At 42.2% G+C, this 16,995-nt stretch overlaps 1 protein-coding gene across 3 annotated transcripts in view; it reads left to right on the top strand.

The window, feature by feature from the left end:
* Window positions 1–6,952: 6,952 nt before the first annotated feature.
* LOC118888681 (dystrophin-like) overlaps window positions 6,953–16,995 on the top strand; it is a 151,556-nt gene continuing 141,513 nt past the window's right edge. For all 3 annotated transcript variants that reach the window (XM_036840024.1, XM_036840026.1, XM_036840025.1), the window contains exons 1-2: window positions 6,953–7,070; window positions 12,771–12,832. In XM_036840024.1, the coding sequence (XP_036695919.1) occupies window positions 7,051–7,070; window positions 12,771–12,832 (82 nt within the window). In that variant the 5' untranslated portion in view covers window positions 6,953–7,050. The remainder of the gene's footprint in view (window positions 7,071–12,770; window positions 12,833–16,995) is intronic.

Genomic DNA, 16,995 nt, shown 5'->3' on the forward strand with positions numbered 1-16,995 from the left:
CCCAGTGTCTTCATTGGGTAGCATTTGAATATTAAATTTTCCTTATCCGTTTCAACTTAGGAGGACTTCCTTGTTCACTTAATTGACTGGTAATTCCTTTGTTTACTTTTTTCGGGATCTCAAGAACCAAGTCATAAGTATTAAAAATGGTTACATTAGCATTTAACTTTTTTATGAAATTCGAGTATTTCAGAAAGGGGTAAGTTAGGCAGGAATGTGTGTAGAATTTTGCATTTTAATTAAAAAGCCTCAAAATGAAATGAACCTCTGACAGTAACAGATGACTACCTCTAAAAGCTGTGTTACTATTTGATGTATGTTCAGTATTTTCTTGTGGATAATAAGTCCTACGGCTTGTTTCAAGAAAAGTGACAGGACTAAAACAATCTAAAAAGACAAAGCTGCTCTTTTTTTAATCACATGCTCATAAATAAAGCTGGGTTGTGAATTATTTCCAGAGAAGCAGTTGACAAAGTATAAGTAAATCACTCTAAGAACTAAAGCTGTCTTGCTTTTTTTTTTGAACGTTCAAACCAAATCTCTATCCTAGTCCAATGATGAATTTCCTTTGACAAATAAATATTTACGAAGTATGAAATATAGTTTGTGCGCTTCCTAAGGCCAAAACATAGTGTTTAAAATAAAATTTAATATTTTCTCTCTCCTCGAATACACCAAAATAAGAACATAACTTAAAAATAATTCTCTCTCGTAGCCGACTCTCCATTCATCATTCTTTAGATGATATTGGCTTTGTGAGTATTCAGGTAAAAAGAAAACTGATTTCTAGATTGATCAGAAAATCTGAGAGTATTTATAGATTTGAAGAAAACAGTAAAATCTGGAGAAATAGAATTTTTTGTAACCCCTATTATGACGTCAAGAAAGGTACATCTTTCAACAGCCTGCCACTTTCCTATGGAAATTCTTCATGTGGTACATGGCTTGATTGGGCAGATCCAAGGGTTAATTTACTTGTGATTTGAGAAAAGGCTGAGACTTCCCTTTTTTTTTTTTTTTTAAACTGTGGTGTGTGGGAGGAAGGTAGAAAGAGGCCCCAGAATGAATTCACTAATTGGGGTTTTCACCTGCTGTGAGTCTAATGGAATACAAAGCCTTATTTGTAGCTGGAGAGGAAGGCCGATTATGCAGAGTGTCAGAATTTCTGCCTAGTTTTGAAATTCCTGTTATTTGGCACCACCATTTGGGAAAGGCAGACCAATAGTTACAGCTTTGAGCTGTTGTTAAGGTGGACCACGAATGCCGTAGTCAGATCTGCTTGAACCACCGTAACCAATATCCATGTTTAGCGGGAGGTGGTGTGCTCCGTATACCCGGGGTACAGCACTACAGCTGGCAGGCTAATAGGTAACGCGGAGCAACCGCCGGGCCTGTGAGGTTAAAGAGGTGTGGCTTTATTTTAGTGAAGATGCTAAACTTCACATCTTTTTAGATGTTCGCTTTGATATAGGTGGCTCCGTGAAGCTTTGAAAAATCTTATTAGAAGAATACTGTACGAGAGTCAAGCCCAGCTTGACTTTACCTGGAACCTGTTTGGTGAAATCTCTGGTTTAGATGGAAAAATAGGCTTTTGTGTGTGTGTGAAGTGCTCTGTGTCTGAATGTAGAGGCCTCTTCATTTACTAGTTAACGCGAACTGACTGGATATGCTTATATCCAGAAGATGCTGGTTTCAGATTGACCTAAAGGGATTGTTATACATATTTTAATTAGTACACCATGATATCTGTCCTGACAATGACTCACCATCACTGTACGCATTTGTGAGACATCTGATTCACTGTTCATGGCTAATACTTGTACTATGCAAAGAGAAACATGGAATCCTTATGCGTTTACTGGATACCCAAAATGTTGAAACTTTGCCATAAACTATGTGCTATGCTTAATTGAAGCAATACCTATATTCCAAATGGATTTTTATAAAATGATGCAGGTTATACTTAAGATTAGTTACAGAACGAAAAGCAGTTCGGATAGAGACTCTTGGAGCCAGAGGGAAGCTGGACCCTAGGGGGTGGTGAAGTCCCTCAGGGCCATCCCCAGGCAAGTGCCCACTGCAGACCATTCCCTGTCTTTTCCTTTCCCTTTCTGCTCCTCATTTTACCCTGGTAAAATCAGGCTAACATTGAAACTGCGAGCAGCCTAAAAGGAAAAGGATGGGTTTGTGGAAGGTAGGAGCACCCTGGCCTCCGTCCTTGACCCTTCACACCGTCCACTAAATGGGATCATCCAAACCCACGCCCTACAAATACTGACAGTTCAAATCGATAGCTCCAATCCAGACATCTTCCCTCTGAGTTCCAGACTCAGATGCCCAACTGCCTTTCACATCACACTGCCACCTCCAAGTCAGCAGGCTCAAGACTGAATTGATCATCTCTCCCTGACCCTCTTCTGCCTAAACCTGTCCCCTCCTCCTGAAAGTCCTGGCTTGGCGAGTATTACTCATCCAATCTTGAGAGTCAGCCTACAACAGTAATCCTTAACCTTGGCTGCATTTTAGAATCACCTGGGGAGCCTTAAAAATCCCAGTGCCCAAGGCCAGTTAAATCGAAATCTCAGGGTGGTGAAACCCAGGCATCCGAATTGTTTTTAACACTCCCCAGGTGATTCCAGTGGTGGCCAGGCTTGAGGACCATTGCCCTAGGTCTTCCCTCTCGTTCATTCTTACCTCCAATCAGTCAAGACTCCTGTAGTTTTAACATGATTGTATTTTTTCCCCAGTCTCTCTCCCACTGCCATTGTTCAGACCCTCATCACACTGCAGTCACCCTGTATCTGGTGTCCTTATTCCAAACTCTTCTGATGCAGCCCCACACCATTGCCCAAGTGATTTTTCTGAAAGGCAAATCTGACAGAGCCACACTGACGCTTAAATTCCTTCTTTAAAAAGCTCACCCATACCTTTCAGGATACAGGTCAAACTCTGGATCATCACACCAGGTCCTTCTGAATTTGTCTACCTCTCTAATCTCTATCTGGACATTCTCTCTCAAGGAGAGCACTGAAGCTCTTAGAAAGAATAAGCTGTTTCTTGCTTATTTACCTTCACTCCTGCTGTTATCACCGTTCATAATTATTGACTTGCCGTTACCCCCAATGGGCCAGAAACTCCTTTTGGGCCTACAGAGGAGGCTTCTAGAAATAGCTCTCCAGTGAGTGAGCCTAATCTCCTTTTCAGCTCCAACAGGTGGAGTTAACTTTCTCTTCCGTCAGTGGTCCCTGCTCAGCAACCAATCAAGTGCCCCAGAGGGTGGCTTTGACTGGGTGGGTCCCTGTTTGGTCTGGGTCCTGGGAGAAACAGATGGTACATTCAGAAGTGGTCTTTGAAGAGAGTGTGATGAAAAAGGCTGTTTACTAAAATCCGAGCTGTGTAGGAGAAATAACAAGGGCAAGGGGAGGGAACGGTTTAAGGAACCTGGAGCAAGCTGTTGCTGTAGAAATGACTGTCCCACAAGACTCGTGGCCGGGGGTGAAGAAACTCGGCCACTGCCAGGCTCAAGACCAACAGGAGGGAGCTTGGGGAATAAATACCCCAACATCTCTCTCCTCCTGCTCTTTCATCTCCTGCTACAGGCCTTTCATCATTACCTCCCATTGGCTGAAAGTGAAAGGAAGCTAGTGGGCAAGAGAGCCTGATTGATGCCATCCACAGAGGTCCAACATCGTGGGCCACAGGGCAGAGAGGAAAAGGGCAGAGAATAGGGCTGGAAGGAAGAATGGGGAAATCCCCAGCACAGTCCCGTAGGTCAGAGAGGTCCTCATTTTTCTAAGTACCTACAACATTTAAGTGGTTCAAAAACTGGAGTTTGGTGTATGGAAAAATTTACTAGGTTGCCTTCCTAGACCTTATCTTATCTCATTCTTTCCTTACCTCTGTTTCTAGCAAATTGACTGTCCTCTGCTGTCAGCCAGCAGTGAGATCGCTTATGAGCACACAAGAAAAAATACAGATCTTCCCCCAGAGTAAAAGAAGCCACTTCTCTGGATGGCAGCATGACAGAGTGGCTAACAGCACGGGCCTTGAAGCCAGACTCCCTAGTTCCAATCCTTGCACTGCCACATTCCAGCCATGGTATTGAGGACAAGTAGCTCATGGTAGATTTTAAAAGCAGGATTTCAACTTAAGTTTTTTTATGCTTCTTTCATATCTGTGGTTTACATCAAAACAATAATAATAATAATGAGGAAGAGGAGAGCTACTACAAGTAGGCAATTAATGTATTATCATACATGGCATCACTCTAATTCATATATGAAATGAGGATATATAAATTATGTTTTCTTAATGTCTTTCCCTAATAAAACAATATTCATAATCTAACTGAAATTAACAACAAAGCAGTCGCAGTGAGGCACATGTCATTACTTTTTTTTTTTTTTAATTTATTTATTTTTTTACTTTTTTGGCTGTGTTGGGTCTTCGTTGCTGCGCGTGGGCTTTCTCTAGTTGCGGCGAGCGGGGGCTACTCTTCATTGCGGTGCACGGGCTTCTCATTGCGGTGGCTTCTCTTGTTGCGGAGCACAGGCTCTAGGCGCACGGGCTTTAGTAGTTGTGGCGGTGGGCTCGGTGGCTGTGGCTCATGGGCTGTAGAGCACAGGCTCAGTAGTTGTGGTGCACAGGCTTAGTTGCTCCGTGGCATGCAGAATCTTCCCGGACCAGGGCTCGAACCCGTGTCCCCTGCATTGGTAGGCGGATTCTTAACCACTGCCCCACCAGGGAAGTCCTGTCCATGTCATTTCTTAATAATACTTTCTGTATTTAATTTCTAAAACAACATCAAGATTTGGGAACAAGCCTTCAAGTGCCTATAACTCCAGTCTAAAAAAGAACTTAAAGATGTATTTTTGAGGATTGCCATCTGTCAAATTTAAGAAAACAATTGAATAGTGATTTCTAATTTTCCATTTTTTTTTCAATGAATTGTTCCGAGTAGTTTTCTAGCTGGACACTGAGAAAATAGACTTGAGCATTTATATTTTAGAGGACCATATCAGAACTCCTGAAGTTTGAGCAGGTAATTTAAAAGTGTAAAACAAACAGACAGAAAAAAAAAAACAGAGAAAGACAATGTATCCTATCACATAGGTGTTACAAACCTTTAGTTGATTGATTTCTAATATTTACAAATGCCCATGCTGGGAGGTTTGTGTCTTTTCATTGGAATAGACATAAACAATATTTAAGGGATGTGCTTGATACATTGACACAGAGATTATGTCACTGAATGACACAGAGATTATGTCACTGATTAACTGCAAAGGCCACCACTTCCTTATCACAGAACACTAATCCTTCTCCCCCAGTCAAAGATAGGGGCAGATGTAGAATCTCCAGTAAGACCAAGGGACAGCCTCACCCAAAGCCAGTCCTAGCGTGCCCCCCGCTGCCCCCCAGACTTTAAGAGCAGCCACATGCACAACTCACTGGCTCAAAATGACTAAAAGATAGCAGTAAGGTCTCAGTTTAGCAGGCAGAATGCCAGAAGTGCCCTATTTGCTTTAAAATAGCAACACCAATCAGATCTGCATGCACGTGTCTTCCGTGATAACATTTACATTTGTATTTGGTCTGTCAAGGGTAATGAAGAAACTTGGCACTCCCTTTCCCTTTGGTTCCTGCACTTTATTTTTGCCTCTTTTGTCGCGCTGTAGCAGACGGTAAAGGGAGATTGATGTCTAGAGTCCTTTAAGCTCGAACATTCTCCGGGGCCGGGGGAAATGTTGAGGAAAAAAAAAAAAAAGAGGATATTTAAAAAGATAAAGGGGAACACTTTTTAAACTGTAAACTGAAGTAGAACACATCAACCAGAACAGAGAGTGAAAAGGAAATGGTTGAAAGAAGATAAAAAGAAAAAGCAGGCCAACAAAATAAATGGACAAAAGGGGACAATGAAACCACTAAGGGAGTTTATCTGAAAATACCCTTTGGACTCTAATCGAAGATATTATGTGAAGGCTGAGAAAAATTCTTGTGCTAATGAAGGCTTTCTTCTCTTCAGAATATTTCCAAGCCTGTAAGAATTTTGCATACTTAACCTGTGTCGTCATATTGCAAACTCTACGATTAGAAATATTTGAACTACCAGGCCCTGTAACTTTTCCAATGGAACGTTCCATTGGAAATGGTTTCCTTTTAGATTTCTCTAAAGAATACTAAAAGACCACACCGTGCCACACCATTGGTGGTGGTTTTTATTTAAAGAGTCTATACCACTGGTTCTCAAACTTCAGTGTGCTCTAAGTTTCTGATTCAGTAGCTCTCTCTGGGCTGGGGCCCTGGGGAATTTTCATTTCTAAGAAGTTCCCAGGCGATGCTGCTACTGCTGGTCCCAGGACTACACGATGAGAACCACTGCTATATCAGAAATGCACAGACAAATGCTTCCTTAAAAGCCCATTTAGCCCAGGATGAGCGGAACCTGAATGTCATGTCCTTACATCTCCACCAATTTAATCTTCAGTTTGGGGGGGGACGGCGGGAAGGGAAGAATTATGTTTGTGAATTTTTTTTTTCTCTTTCATTCTCTAAAAAGAAAACTCTGGACCCACACACTTAATTATCTGCGATGAGGTCATCTGCACCTAGGTCATTTATTTAGGCAACAAGTAGTCTTGCTGGAGGTTTTAAGGGGGTGCTGGCAGGGCGGTGTGCGGCTTGCAGGTTCCCGGCACTACCCTAAATCTCCTCCGTCTTTCTTTCTTTTTCTTTTGTCTTTCCTTTCCGTGTTGAAAGCCCCGACTGCCGGGTCTCGGGGAGTCCGGGTTCCCAGGGCGCTAGGTGGGGGCGGAGCCCGGCCCAGCCCCGCCCCGTCTGCCCGCAGCGCCCCCTCCCGCGCGCCCCGCCCTCCCGCCCGCTAACCCGCGCCGGCTCCTCCGCAGTGCTTTCAGCTGCGAGCCTGGGCGGCGGCGGCGGCGGCGGCGGCGGCGGCGGCGGCGGCGGCGCTCGACTTTCGGGGAGCCCGGCGGCTCTGGGAAGCTCACTCCTCCGCTCGCGCCCTCCCCCGGCCGCGGAGCCCTTGCAGCCATGAGGGAACAGCTCAAAGGGTAAGTGCAACGCGGCGCCCTCGGATCGCCGCAGTCAGTGCACTTGTGGCGCGAGCAGGGTGCGAGCCGAGGCGGCCAAAACTTGGAACCGCGCGGCGGCTGGACCCCCGGCGTCCGGGCGCAGGGGCACCTCCCCCGCGGGTCCCCGCGGCGCCGAAGCAGGTGCGCCCCCGGGGCTTCCCCCCGGCGCCTGGCTCGCTAGGAGACGCTTCCCCTGGCTTTGGGGCGGGCTCGGAGAGAAAAGGCTGATGTCTCGCCGTACCCGGAGGGGACAGAGCGTTCCCCACGCGGGGATTGGGGCCGCGGGAGCTTTTTGCTCCTTTCCGGGCTGTCTGTGTGGACGTGAGCCAGGCAGGCTGTTCCTAAATCGTCGCCCGACCTCGCAGAAGGAAGGGGCGCGCCAGGCTCTACCTTCCATTGCGCTGCAAGTGCCAAAAGGTCAACTTTCTGCCTGATTTCTTCCGAGGATTCCAACTGACATTTCCCTCGTTGCATTTTCTACTGTGTTCGTCCCATGCCCCAAAACTTGCAGAAATCGGGAGAGAAAGGAAAAGCAATTAAAGCCCAGAAGTCAAGGATTTGACATAGAGGATTGAGGGTGTTTTTTTTCCTTTGCCCTCTGGGGTTGAGTGTGGAGTCATTTCTCTCGCTTTTCTCCAGGTGTTTGTGCTTGTCTTTAAGCAAAGTTTGTCATTCCCGATCCGATCATGGCACTGAAAAGGGCAGGACACTGTTTATCTCCGTTAAATTTGGAGTTAAGTTTGAAGCTTGAATTGAAGGGGTTTAGTTGCCTGAGGGAGACATATTATTAATTATAAAATACTTTAACATGAAAAAAATTCATCCAGTTTAAGTGACGAACCGAAGTTTTTAAGTGAAATAAACATTTGTGGCCAACAAGCTCTTCTTGGTCTCTCTGCTTCTGTACCCCTGTCTCCTCTCCTTGTCACCCCCCCATCACCCTTTCTTTTTTGCCTAGATGTTTTATTTCCTTGTCCCAAATCCCCTCCTTGGAGGATACGGTTGCTCTTGGAGAAGCAGAGGAGCAAATGAAACAACATGGGTATATGAAAGGTTTCTGACCCTTGATCACCGTAGAATTGGTTTCAGTCCTCATTGTTTGATCTTGGATTGGACACGACCCTGAAGTGAAATTGCTTTGGCCAAAATTGAGGGTGGGTGGGAGTTAAGCCCTGAAAAGCAAACAGAACGGAGGACATGTAACAGCTGGAACAGTCACCGAGGCAATCATCTTTGCCCTGCCTTGAGCCAAACAGAGTAAAATGTTAACAATTCCAGGTAGCAAGAAATGGGGACTAGAATAGGATTTCTGATGCTTAGACCGACACCCCCCCCTCCCCCTACCCACAGTAGCAGAAACTTTTAAATATATTTTCCCATTCCCACCCTGCCAGTATTCCAGCCATGCAAGCCAAGTTCAACAGTCACCATGCAAATGCCAAGGTTTCTCTAGAAAGAGGGTCTGATCCCCAGATTAAAGGGAAATGATTTTGTGTGTGTGGATCAATGGGCTCCAGATTATATATGAAGCCAAACTCTAATCCTCTGCAAATCGCGAGAGAATGTTACCTTTTCATATCGCTGCATAGCGATTAGTTTCCTCCCTGGGAAGTAGTGAAAAGATATTTTTTTTAAAAAAGGCAACTGTTTGGAATATTTTCAGTACCAAATATCAGTGGTGGCAGAAGAAATCTTATTTTAATTAGGCAACTGCCATTTTCCCGGGGAGAGCAGTAGAAATTTGTTACTTTTTGTAAGTGTTGAATATTTGTTTTTAAAGAAACTAAAAAAGCGGTTCCAATAAGTCTGATATTCCAGCACTGGCAGCAGGAACAGCTCTGAGGCGGTTAGAATAACCTTGCACACTGCTTGAAACTAAAGAAGGTGAGAGAAAATTTAAATTGTGTGGTAGGAAATTAGGTCAGCCCTGTGCTTAGTGGAGTAATGCTTTAATTTCTTATTATTGACAAGTAGGTGTTGCCGGGGTCTTCTGTCACATCCAGTGATTTTGTATTTTAATTTGTTTCCGGTTCTTATCATGGCTGAAAATAAAAGAGGAAAGAGAGATTATTGTAGCTTATACACATTTTTTTTTAAAAAAGGAGGGGAAATCAGAGTTTGAAGGCTGTTCAGAGAGGCATATCTGATGCCAGGTTTTGGAACCATCAGGGCCAAAATCAATAACGTTTTTTTAAAAGATTTAAAGGGCATTTTAAGGATTATTTATGAGGCTGGTCTCTGTGTTAATGCATATGTAGAATTTTGATCTATGTTGAACATCGTTGTTTTCAGGAAGACTGAACAAAGATGTAACCATTAACTTGTGAACAGGGTCCGGAATTGCCATTCTGGTTGGACGTGGTATATGGGCAGTGCATTTCCGATGTGAAAAGTGAAGTGCAGAAGAGACAGTAACCAAAAAAACAGTACCACCCACCCTTCCACCACCAGCTCCCCAGCACAGCATATTTTTCTATATTGCCTGTGTATTCCAGGTGAACCTGAAGTGCTTCTCGTGGAGCTACTGAGAATCCTCTCCTGTTTTTGAAGATAGGCACAGAGTCAGAAATACAGCTGTAAAACCTGTGTTGATCGCAGACCAAAAGTTGGTTTGTTCTATAAGGTAGACTATAGATAGGAGTTATGCAAATTCGTGTTTACCATTTCATCCTGTTCATACTCATCTTTCCTATCTGTTTAGGAGGTTAAATAATGTCCCACCAGGGCTTTGGATTCATCACAGATTGAAAATATCCACATACAGTGAAGTGACTATTTGGTTCATCATATAGTTACCCCCAAAGCTAGAGTCATTTCAGCTATGTTGCCAATTGTTTTTAGCATTAAATGATTAAAAGATTATTTTTCTAGTTTGGAGGATTAGTCACACCCTTTATTCTTTTCTTTCCACTTGTGCTCACTTCTTTCACTTACTGCCGGGTTGTAATGGAAGTGAAACTAACTCGGCAAAGGTGAAATATAAATCTGGTTTTCTAGTTACTTTGCATTGCTTAAAAATAAAAGGCTTGCGTGTTGGAGGGGAGGAAGGTAAAAGATTAGCTTTTGGATTTGTTTGAGTTCATTTATCTAGGTTATTCACATACCCCAGAATCACAACTAATTGGGAGAAAGAATGAGTACCTAGAAAGGCCTAACTGGTATCTGTTAGCACATGAATGGAGCGCAGAAGTAGGGGCTTAGAATTTCTTCCTTCCTCCAGTAAAGGACATTTCAATTTAGCTATGGACAGATGGATTAAATAATAATTTCTAAAATCCCTTTCGTAATTTTTAACCACTGGAATAAATTCCTTAAAAAGGTGGAAGTGTAGGTATATCAACAGTCATGAAATCTTTTTTGGAGGGAGGGAGCTACATGAAGCTCCCATTCAGTCTATGTGGGATTCTCCTGTCACTCATAGGCAAGTTTCTCTTTTCTTTTGGAATTGCGTTTGGTACAAGTTATTTCTTGCCCGTGTTCCTCCGATTTGAAGTCCATTACAGATGGTGGCTTTTCAGACTGGTTCTCTCTGTCTCTGTCAGGTTAGGTTTGTCAGCTCAGACAGACTTTTTCTGCCCATCGATTGAAGATGCTACAGTCCTCCCACATGTGGTAGAGATGGGATGTTATTATTGCGTAGTGTGTGTAATAAGAGCCTGTACATGTGGACACATGTGCTTTCCCCCTCTTCTCCCTTCCTCCCTCCCTCCCATGTGCTCACATATGATGGCCTTTGGAAATGGCAGAGGTCTAAATGCAGGGTGGTCTCAATAGAAGGTAACCTTTCCTTGCTGGACACTTGTGTATGGAATTGGTACACAATCTCTTTCGGAGCTAAAAAAACACCCGAGAATAAGCAACACTTTTTCCATGAAGCTGCAAGCTGCAGCCTCCTTGTGCTGTGCATATAAAGTAGCAGTCCCTCCCACCCCTTCTCCAGATCATAAACCAATGTGGACATGGGGCTTTCAGAAACCCCCTAAAGCATGGACCGTATCTTTTGCTTGTCTTGCTCTGTAAGATTTGGATTCTACTCTGGTACATTCCCTCGACTGAGGTACTCCTCAACTGCAAATTGTCTCTGTGGAAAAGTCAAACAGAAACAAACAGGTTTGGAAGAGACTGGAACAGCCCTTCCCCAATGAACACTGTCTTGTAAATTTCTTTCACTAGCCTTCACCATTCAATTGCTGAATGGTGAATATCAGAGGGATGGTCTCTGAAGTTACACACTTTGGGGGAATTTCCACATGTGTTTTGTCATTTGTGATTGTGTTCTATTTATCAAACCACAATAAATGTTTCTCTCTTTTGCTTATTTTCTTGAAAACAGAGGTAATACACATCGAGTGTTACTTTTGCCCTCTATGAAGGGTCTTAGGTATGGCTGACTTAACCACAGTTGGATCCTCATCTATATTATAATCAACTAATGAAAGCTTTGCTTTTAGTGGGCAGTAATTTGGGGGCCACATAATAACAGAAATGACCACGTATTGAGCACCAGAAGGTATCAGTCTATATCAGCTCGTCCTATGTCAGCCCGTCCTTTAACGCTCCCAGGTAAGCGGGCTGGCCCCAAATTTCACGGCTAGTAGGTCACAGAGCCAGAATCCAGTCCTAAGATTTAACACCTACACTTGACATTGTTGGCCTCCCTAAGCTCCTCTTTCTGCGTGCAGCCGCTGTGCTTTCTGCTCCCCTTGAAGTGTCCACATCTAAGCTATTTCTCCTCTCTCCACTCCCACCTTTCCCTCAAAGATAATGAATAGGCTCTGCTTATGAGTACTGAAATGTTGTTCAGGGCTGCATTTTACTGCATCAAAGCCCAGTCAAGTAATCCCCGAAAACTGGAAATACGATGCTATAGTGATTTATGTAGATGGGCCAAAGTAAGGAAAAGTATATGTAGTTATCTCTCCCAGGTTTATTCACGGAATCGAATGCGGAACAAAGGTGTTTTGTTCTTTTTGTGGCAGGAGCTGATAGCCAGCGAACACACTTAGCTAAACTTCAAGAAATGGAAGAGAACTGTGAATGCTTTATTCAGGCCCAAGTAAACATAGGAAAAGGCGCGGTGGTATATAGAGTGCCGAGTTAAAAGGACATTCTAAAAGTAATGGGAAGAGGGAAGATACAATCTATGAGTCAGGCAATGGATGAACCTTAAGCTGAAGTGAAATGCAGTCATCATAGAGATGAGATCTGGATACGGAGAAGAAAGTAATGGAAAAGTGTCAGGGACAGTGAAAGCAAATGAGAACTGAGGCGATTTATTTATTAAACTAATGTCAGTATCTCTTTGACAGAGTTGAATAACACTTGTCAGTGTCCTTTCTGTATGTTCTGAATTGGACGGCTGAAGAAAATCCTGATTTTTGATTATTGAGTACCTAACAAGGTCATTTTCTTATAACAGAAGTGCAGCCGACTTGTGGGTAGAAAAAAGAAACAAATGCTGGTTACCAAATAATGATCATATTGCTTTTCCTGTTGAGAGCAAAGGTTGGGGTCTCTCTCCTTGTAAAATAAACATTCGTCACTGCAAGATGGAAGGCCTGTGAAGTAATGAAGCCAAATGAGCCAAAGGCGTACCGTGCTTTTTTTTTTTTTTCTTGTCTCCTTTTCTCTACTACTCATTCTAAATTCTAAAGTCTCTCTTTGTATTTTATGTTTTAGCCACGAGACCCAAACAACTTGCTGGGACCATCCCAAAATGACAGAGCTCTACCAGTCTTTAGGTAAGGACATGGCCATGTTTCCTCCAGGTGAAATGACAAATGACTCGTAGGATAAAGTAGTTGGTAGCGCGCAAGCCATTTGTTGTCTAAATACATCACTAGATTGTTTAAGGGTTGAAAACAGCGACACCTTTCTATTCAGAATTGACAGTCAGCTCTCTTTTTTTCCGAGGTTGCTTAAAAATAAGTTTTAGGATTTCACTGATTCCTGAAAATTCAGTATATCTGAGAGGGCCAAAAGGTCTTGCTAGTTTTCTTTCTTGCCTAAAAGGATGGAAAAAATACTTGCAATTGACGGCTATGTTTTCCCCCCCCAAAGAAAGAAAAGGGTTTCAAGTTGTTCTTATTGATTTCTTCCTTGTGAAACCAAGAAGGCACTTTTGCCAAGCCACGAATGCCGTGTAAAGGAATTTTCCGCAGTCACTCCAGTGGTTCTAATTCCTAAGCCTGTCCGGTCAGCAGCATGCATGCTCGATGAAAGTCCACTCTATACCGTTTTCCATCCCTCGGGAATAACCTGAAATGAATTACCTCACATTGTAACTAGTTGTTGTTTTAATTTAAAAATCGTCATGCTGTCTCTACTACTGAACATTTTTTAAGTCCCTTTATGCGAACGGACATATTTACAGACTGAAATGCGTGAGGTGAAACTCTTTGGGTTTTAAGTTATGTGACAAAGCCCATGGGAATCAGGGTGCTCAAACATAAATTTTGGATGCGTGTGTGTGTCCATGTATCTGTGTGTAGCTGCTGCTGCCTTTCTCTCATAGGTTCCCATTGGTTAATGAATTGCAGCTATAGAGACTTTAAGGCATGGAGTAGGAGATATTAGCCCCCCCAGATTTTTCCTTAAACTCTTTCCAATAAGGACCTACTGTATAGCACAGGGAACTCTGCCCAGTATTCTGTAATAACCTAAATGGGAAAAGAATTTGAACAAGAGTAGATACATGTATATGTATAACTGAATCACTTTGCTGTACACCTGAAACTAACACATTATTATAAATGATAGAAGTTCCTTCTAGAAATCTGAAAAAATAGCGTGAAAAAGAAAAGTCACTTATAATTCTCCTAGCCAGAGATACCAATACATTTCAAGTCATATTATGTCAGCTCAGTCTAGCAGTAAGAGCGTGTGTGTGTGTGTACAGGCACATATGTACACACACTCCCTTTTAAAAACTTAAGGAAAATCAGGATCAACTCATCTTCAAGTGCTCCATTTTCAGCCCCTGCAGAATGTTTCTGGCTTTTATGCTGCACTGTTTAGGCCACAGGTAGAAAACTTGAGTGCTTATATTTTGGCAAGTGAGAGAATGAGACTTCATCTGAAGTGGGCAGTGGCTGTGCTGGAGGAGCTGGTCGTCCTGGCCCAGTGCTCTCAAGACTTTGGATTTTTCAAGACAAACTAGAAGTCTTTCAATAAAGAGCTCGTTGAAACTGGGCCTCCTGCTTATAACCTCTGGTTTACATAGGCTCAGCCTACTTATAATTTTTTTCTACTCTAATCACAGTGATCTCTAGTTATAATATTTTAATTTACTTTTATTTGAAAATTATAATTATAGACTCAGTACTTGTTCATATTTTTTAAAGTTTAAAAAATATAGACAAGCTAACAAAAAAGAAGTCATCTATAACCCATCTCTTAGTTAACTAATGTTTAACAATCTAGTAGGTATCCTCAAAAATTTCTTTCTCTACATACATTTTTACAAAAGTTGGGTCGTTCTGTTTGCTAATCAGCTTTTATTCACCTAAAGGTAATGTACCATGGCCATCTTTCCATTTCATTGCATTGTATTCTCTACCAGCTTACTTTTAATTACTCTGTAATGAGAAATCACAAACATGGTTGATAAAAAGCTAATTATGAACTCTCAATGAAGAGGTGTTTGCTCCTTCAATAGGAATTAAATATGCTTTTTATCGTCGTATTTCTAAAGTTTTCTCAGTAGGTCGAATGCGGTGGTAAACTCAAAGCTGGTAATCTGGCATGATTTGAAACCTTGGGCAAATGACCCGACTTTGGAAGATAATGGAATTTTACAGTTGCAGGGAAATTTAGAGCTCATTTGTTAACAGACTTTTTCTTTGATGAAATCAATTTAATTGAGATCAGTTACATAGATTAAAATGCTGCCATCATAAATATGTGGTCAATTCCACCACCACCAGCCGCTCCCCCCCGCTTTGAAATTTTGGTTTTTGTTATCCTGGCAACAAACATCTTGGAAATGAACTAGGTGTTGAAATTTGATTTTCAGCTTTCAAAACTTATATTTCCAATATTTTCGTTACAATCACATATTACTTGGGCTAACTTTTATTCAAATGGTGACACATTACATAACATCTTCCATTTATTGAGAGCGTACTGTGTGTGCTGTGCATGGAAATGTATGTGAGCAACCATCGTGCCTGGTAGATGTCATCAACAGCCTTCTTTCACAGGGCAGTGAAGTCAGGCGCAGAGAAACCCTTTGTCAGGGATACACAGCCATATGTATGGCTCTACACTGGGATCTACCCCAGATCTTCTGTTAGTGTTTGCACTTATCTCACCGATATTATTAACTTAGCAAAGTACGTCCATGTAGATTACCACGCACCTGCTACAAATAGGTACAGATTGACAGTTTTACCTATGGATAGACAGTTATTTGAATGGTATTTCTGGAACAAACCATTACATTTCTAGAAATAGTATGGTGGATTCCTGGACAGTGGACACGCTTCCTTTCGCCATTGCCAGGCGCACATGGAATGATTGATTTAGTAGTTTGGTGTGTGTCTACATCCCTGAGATAACCTACAAGATTAAGTACCACTAGTGCCCTTCCCACTCCCAAATTACAGTGTTTCGAAGTTGAAATATAAGCATAACATACTGAAAAGAAGCCTTTAATTTCTTTTTTATCTTTATATATTGGCGTATGTTTTTCCTCACGAGGTATCCCTTTAGGTCCAAGTTGCTGTTTTGAACTGGGTGAGATGGTTGGAAGCCTTCAACTACACTTAGTTCGTGAAAGGTATCATGAAAGCAAAACTGGTCTGGTGTGGTCACAGTGTTAGACCATACCTCGGGCCCTCTCCTAATGGAACCTGAACCTCTTGTCTGTGGTGACATGTTGAAAATATCAAGAAGTTGCTAATCCCCACCATACCGCCAACTCCAGACGTAACTCTACTGTAGAAGCTACAGTGGCTCACAGCATGCAGGAAATGTTACACGTTCCTAAATATGCCCATCTCTGAGGGGATTTCCATTCTCTAATTTGCCAAAATCCCCAACCAGCCTATTTAACACACTCTGTTTTCTGCCTTGCCCCCAAACGCGTTCACGTGATCTGCCCCCGACCCTTGGTCCAAACACCACAGTATTATGAGCCAGAGTCATTTGGTAAGGACTGAAAAAGTAGGACTTGAGCATTAACTGATGGAAGGCTATGGTATTACTGGAAATGTTAATCTTCGAGATCTTGAATTCTAGGTGATTTTCTTTCTTCCTTTCCTGACTTTCTACAATGAGTTTATATTATTTACAATTAGATATTTAGCAAAAAAAGTTTCTTCGTCAGTACCCCCATCCCCTTCCTTAGTGTCCCTACAGCTCTAATTCATCAACCAATGAGAACCTATGACAGAAAAGCAGCAATAGCCACACACACACGCACATACACATCACACATACGTATGCATATAAAAAATTTATGCTTAAGTCCTGATTCCCATAAACTTTATCAGGTAAATTTAAACACAAGGAGATCATCTCATGCGTCGTTAGTCTCTAAATATGTCCATTCACAAAAAGCTGACTTAAAAAAAGTTAGCCTTGTCTTCTTTACCACTAAATTTTTTATTTAAAAAATGTAAAAGAATTCATTTCAGGTAATTCTCAACAGATCTAAAATGGCTTTTTTGAGTGAGCTTTCATCAAACGTTAAAAATATTGTGTTTTCCCCATGTAGTTAGGCTGTGTACCCACTCAAAATATTCCAAGTTATGAAGGAAAAAATTGTTGGGCTCCCACACAAACGCAAAACAAGGCATAGTAAAGAAATAATTTAAACATTCACAGACATGACCTGACAGTCACTAGGAATTGGAGCATTGGAAGGTCTCCAGAAAATTTTTTACGCAACATTAACGGTTTG

The sequence above is a fragment of the Balaenoptera musculus genome, chromosome X (assembly GCF_009873245.2).
Source record: "Balaenoptera musculus isolate JJ_BM4_2016_0621 chromosome X, mBalMus1.pri.v3, whole genome shotgun sequence".
Classification (NCBI taxonomy): Eukaryota; Metazoa; Chordata; class Mammalia; order Artiodactyla; family Balaenopteridae; genus Balaenoptera; species Balaenoptera musculus.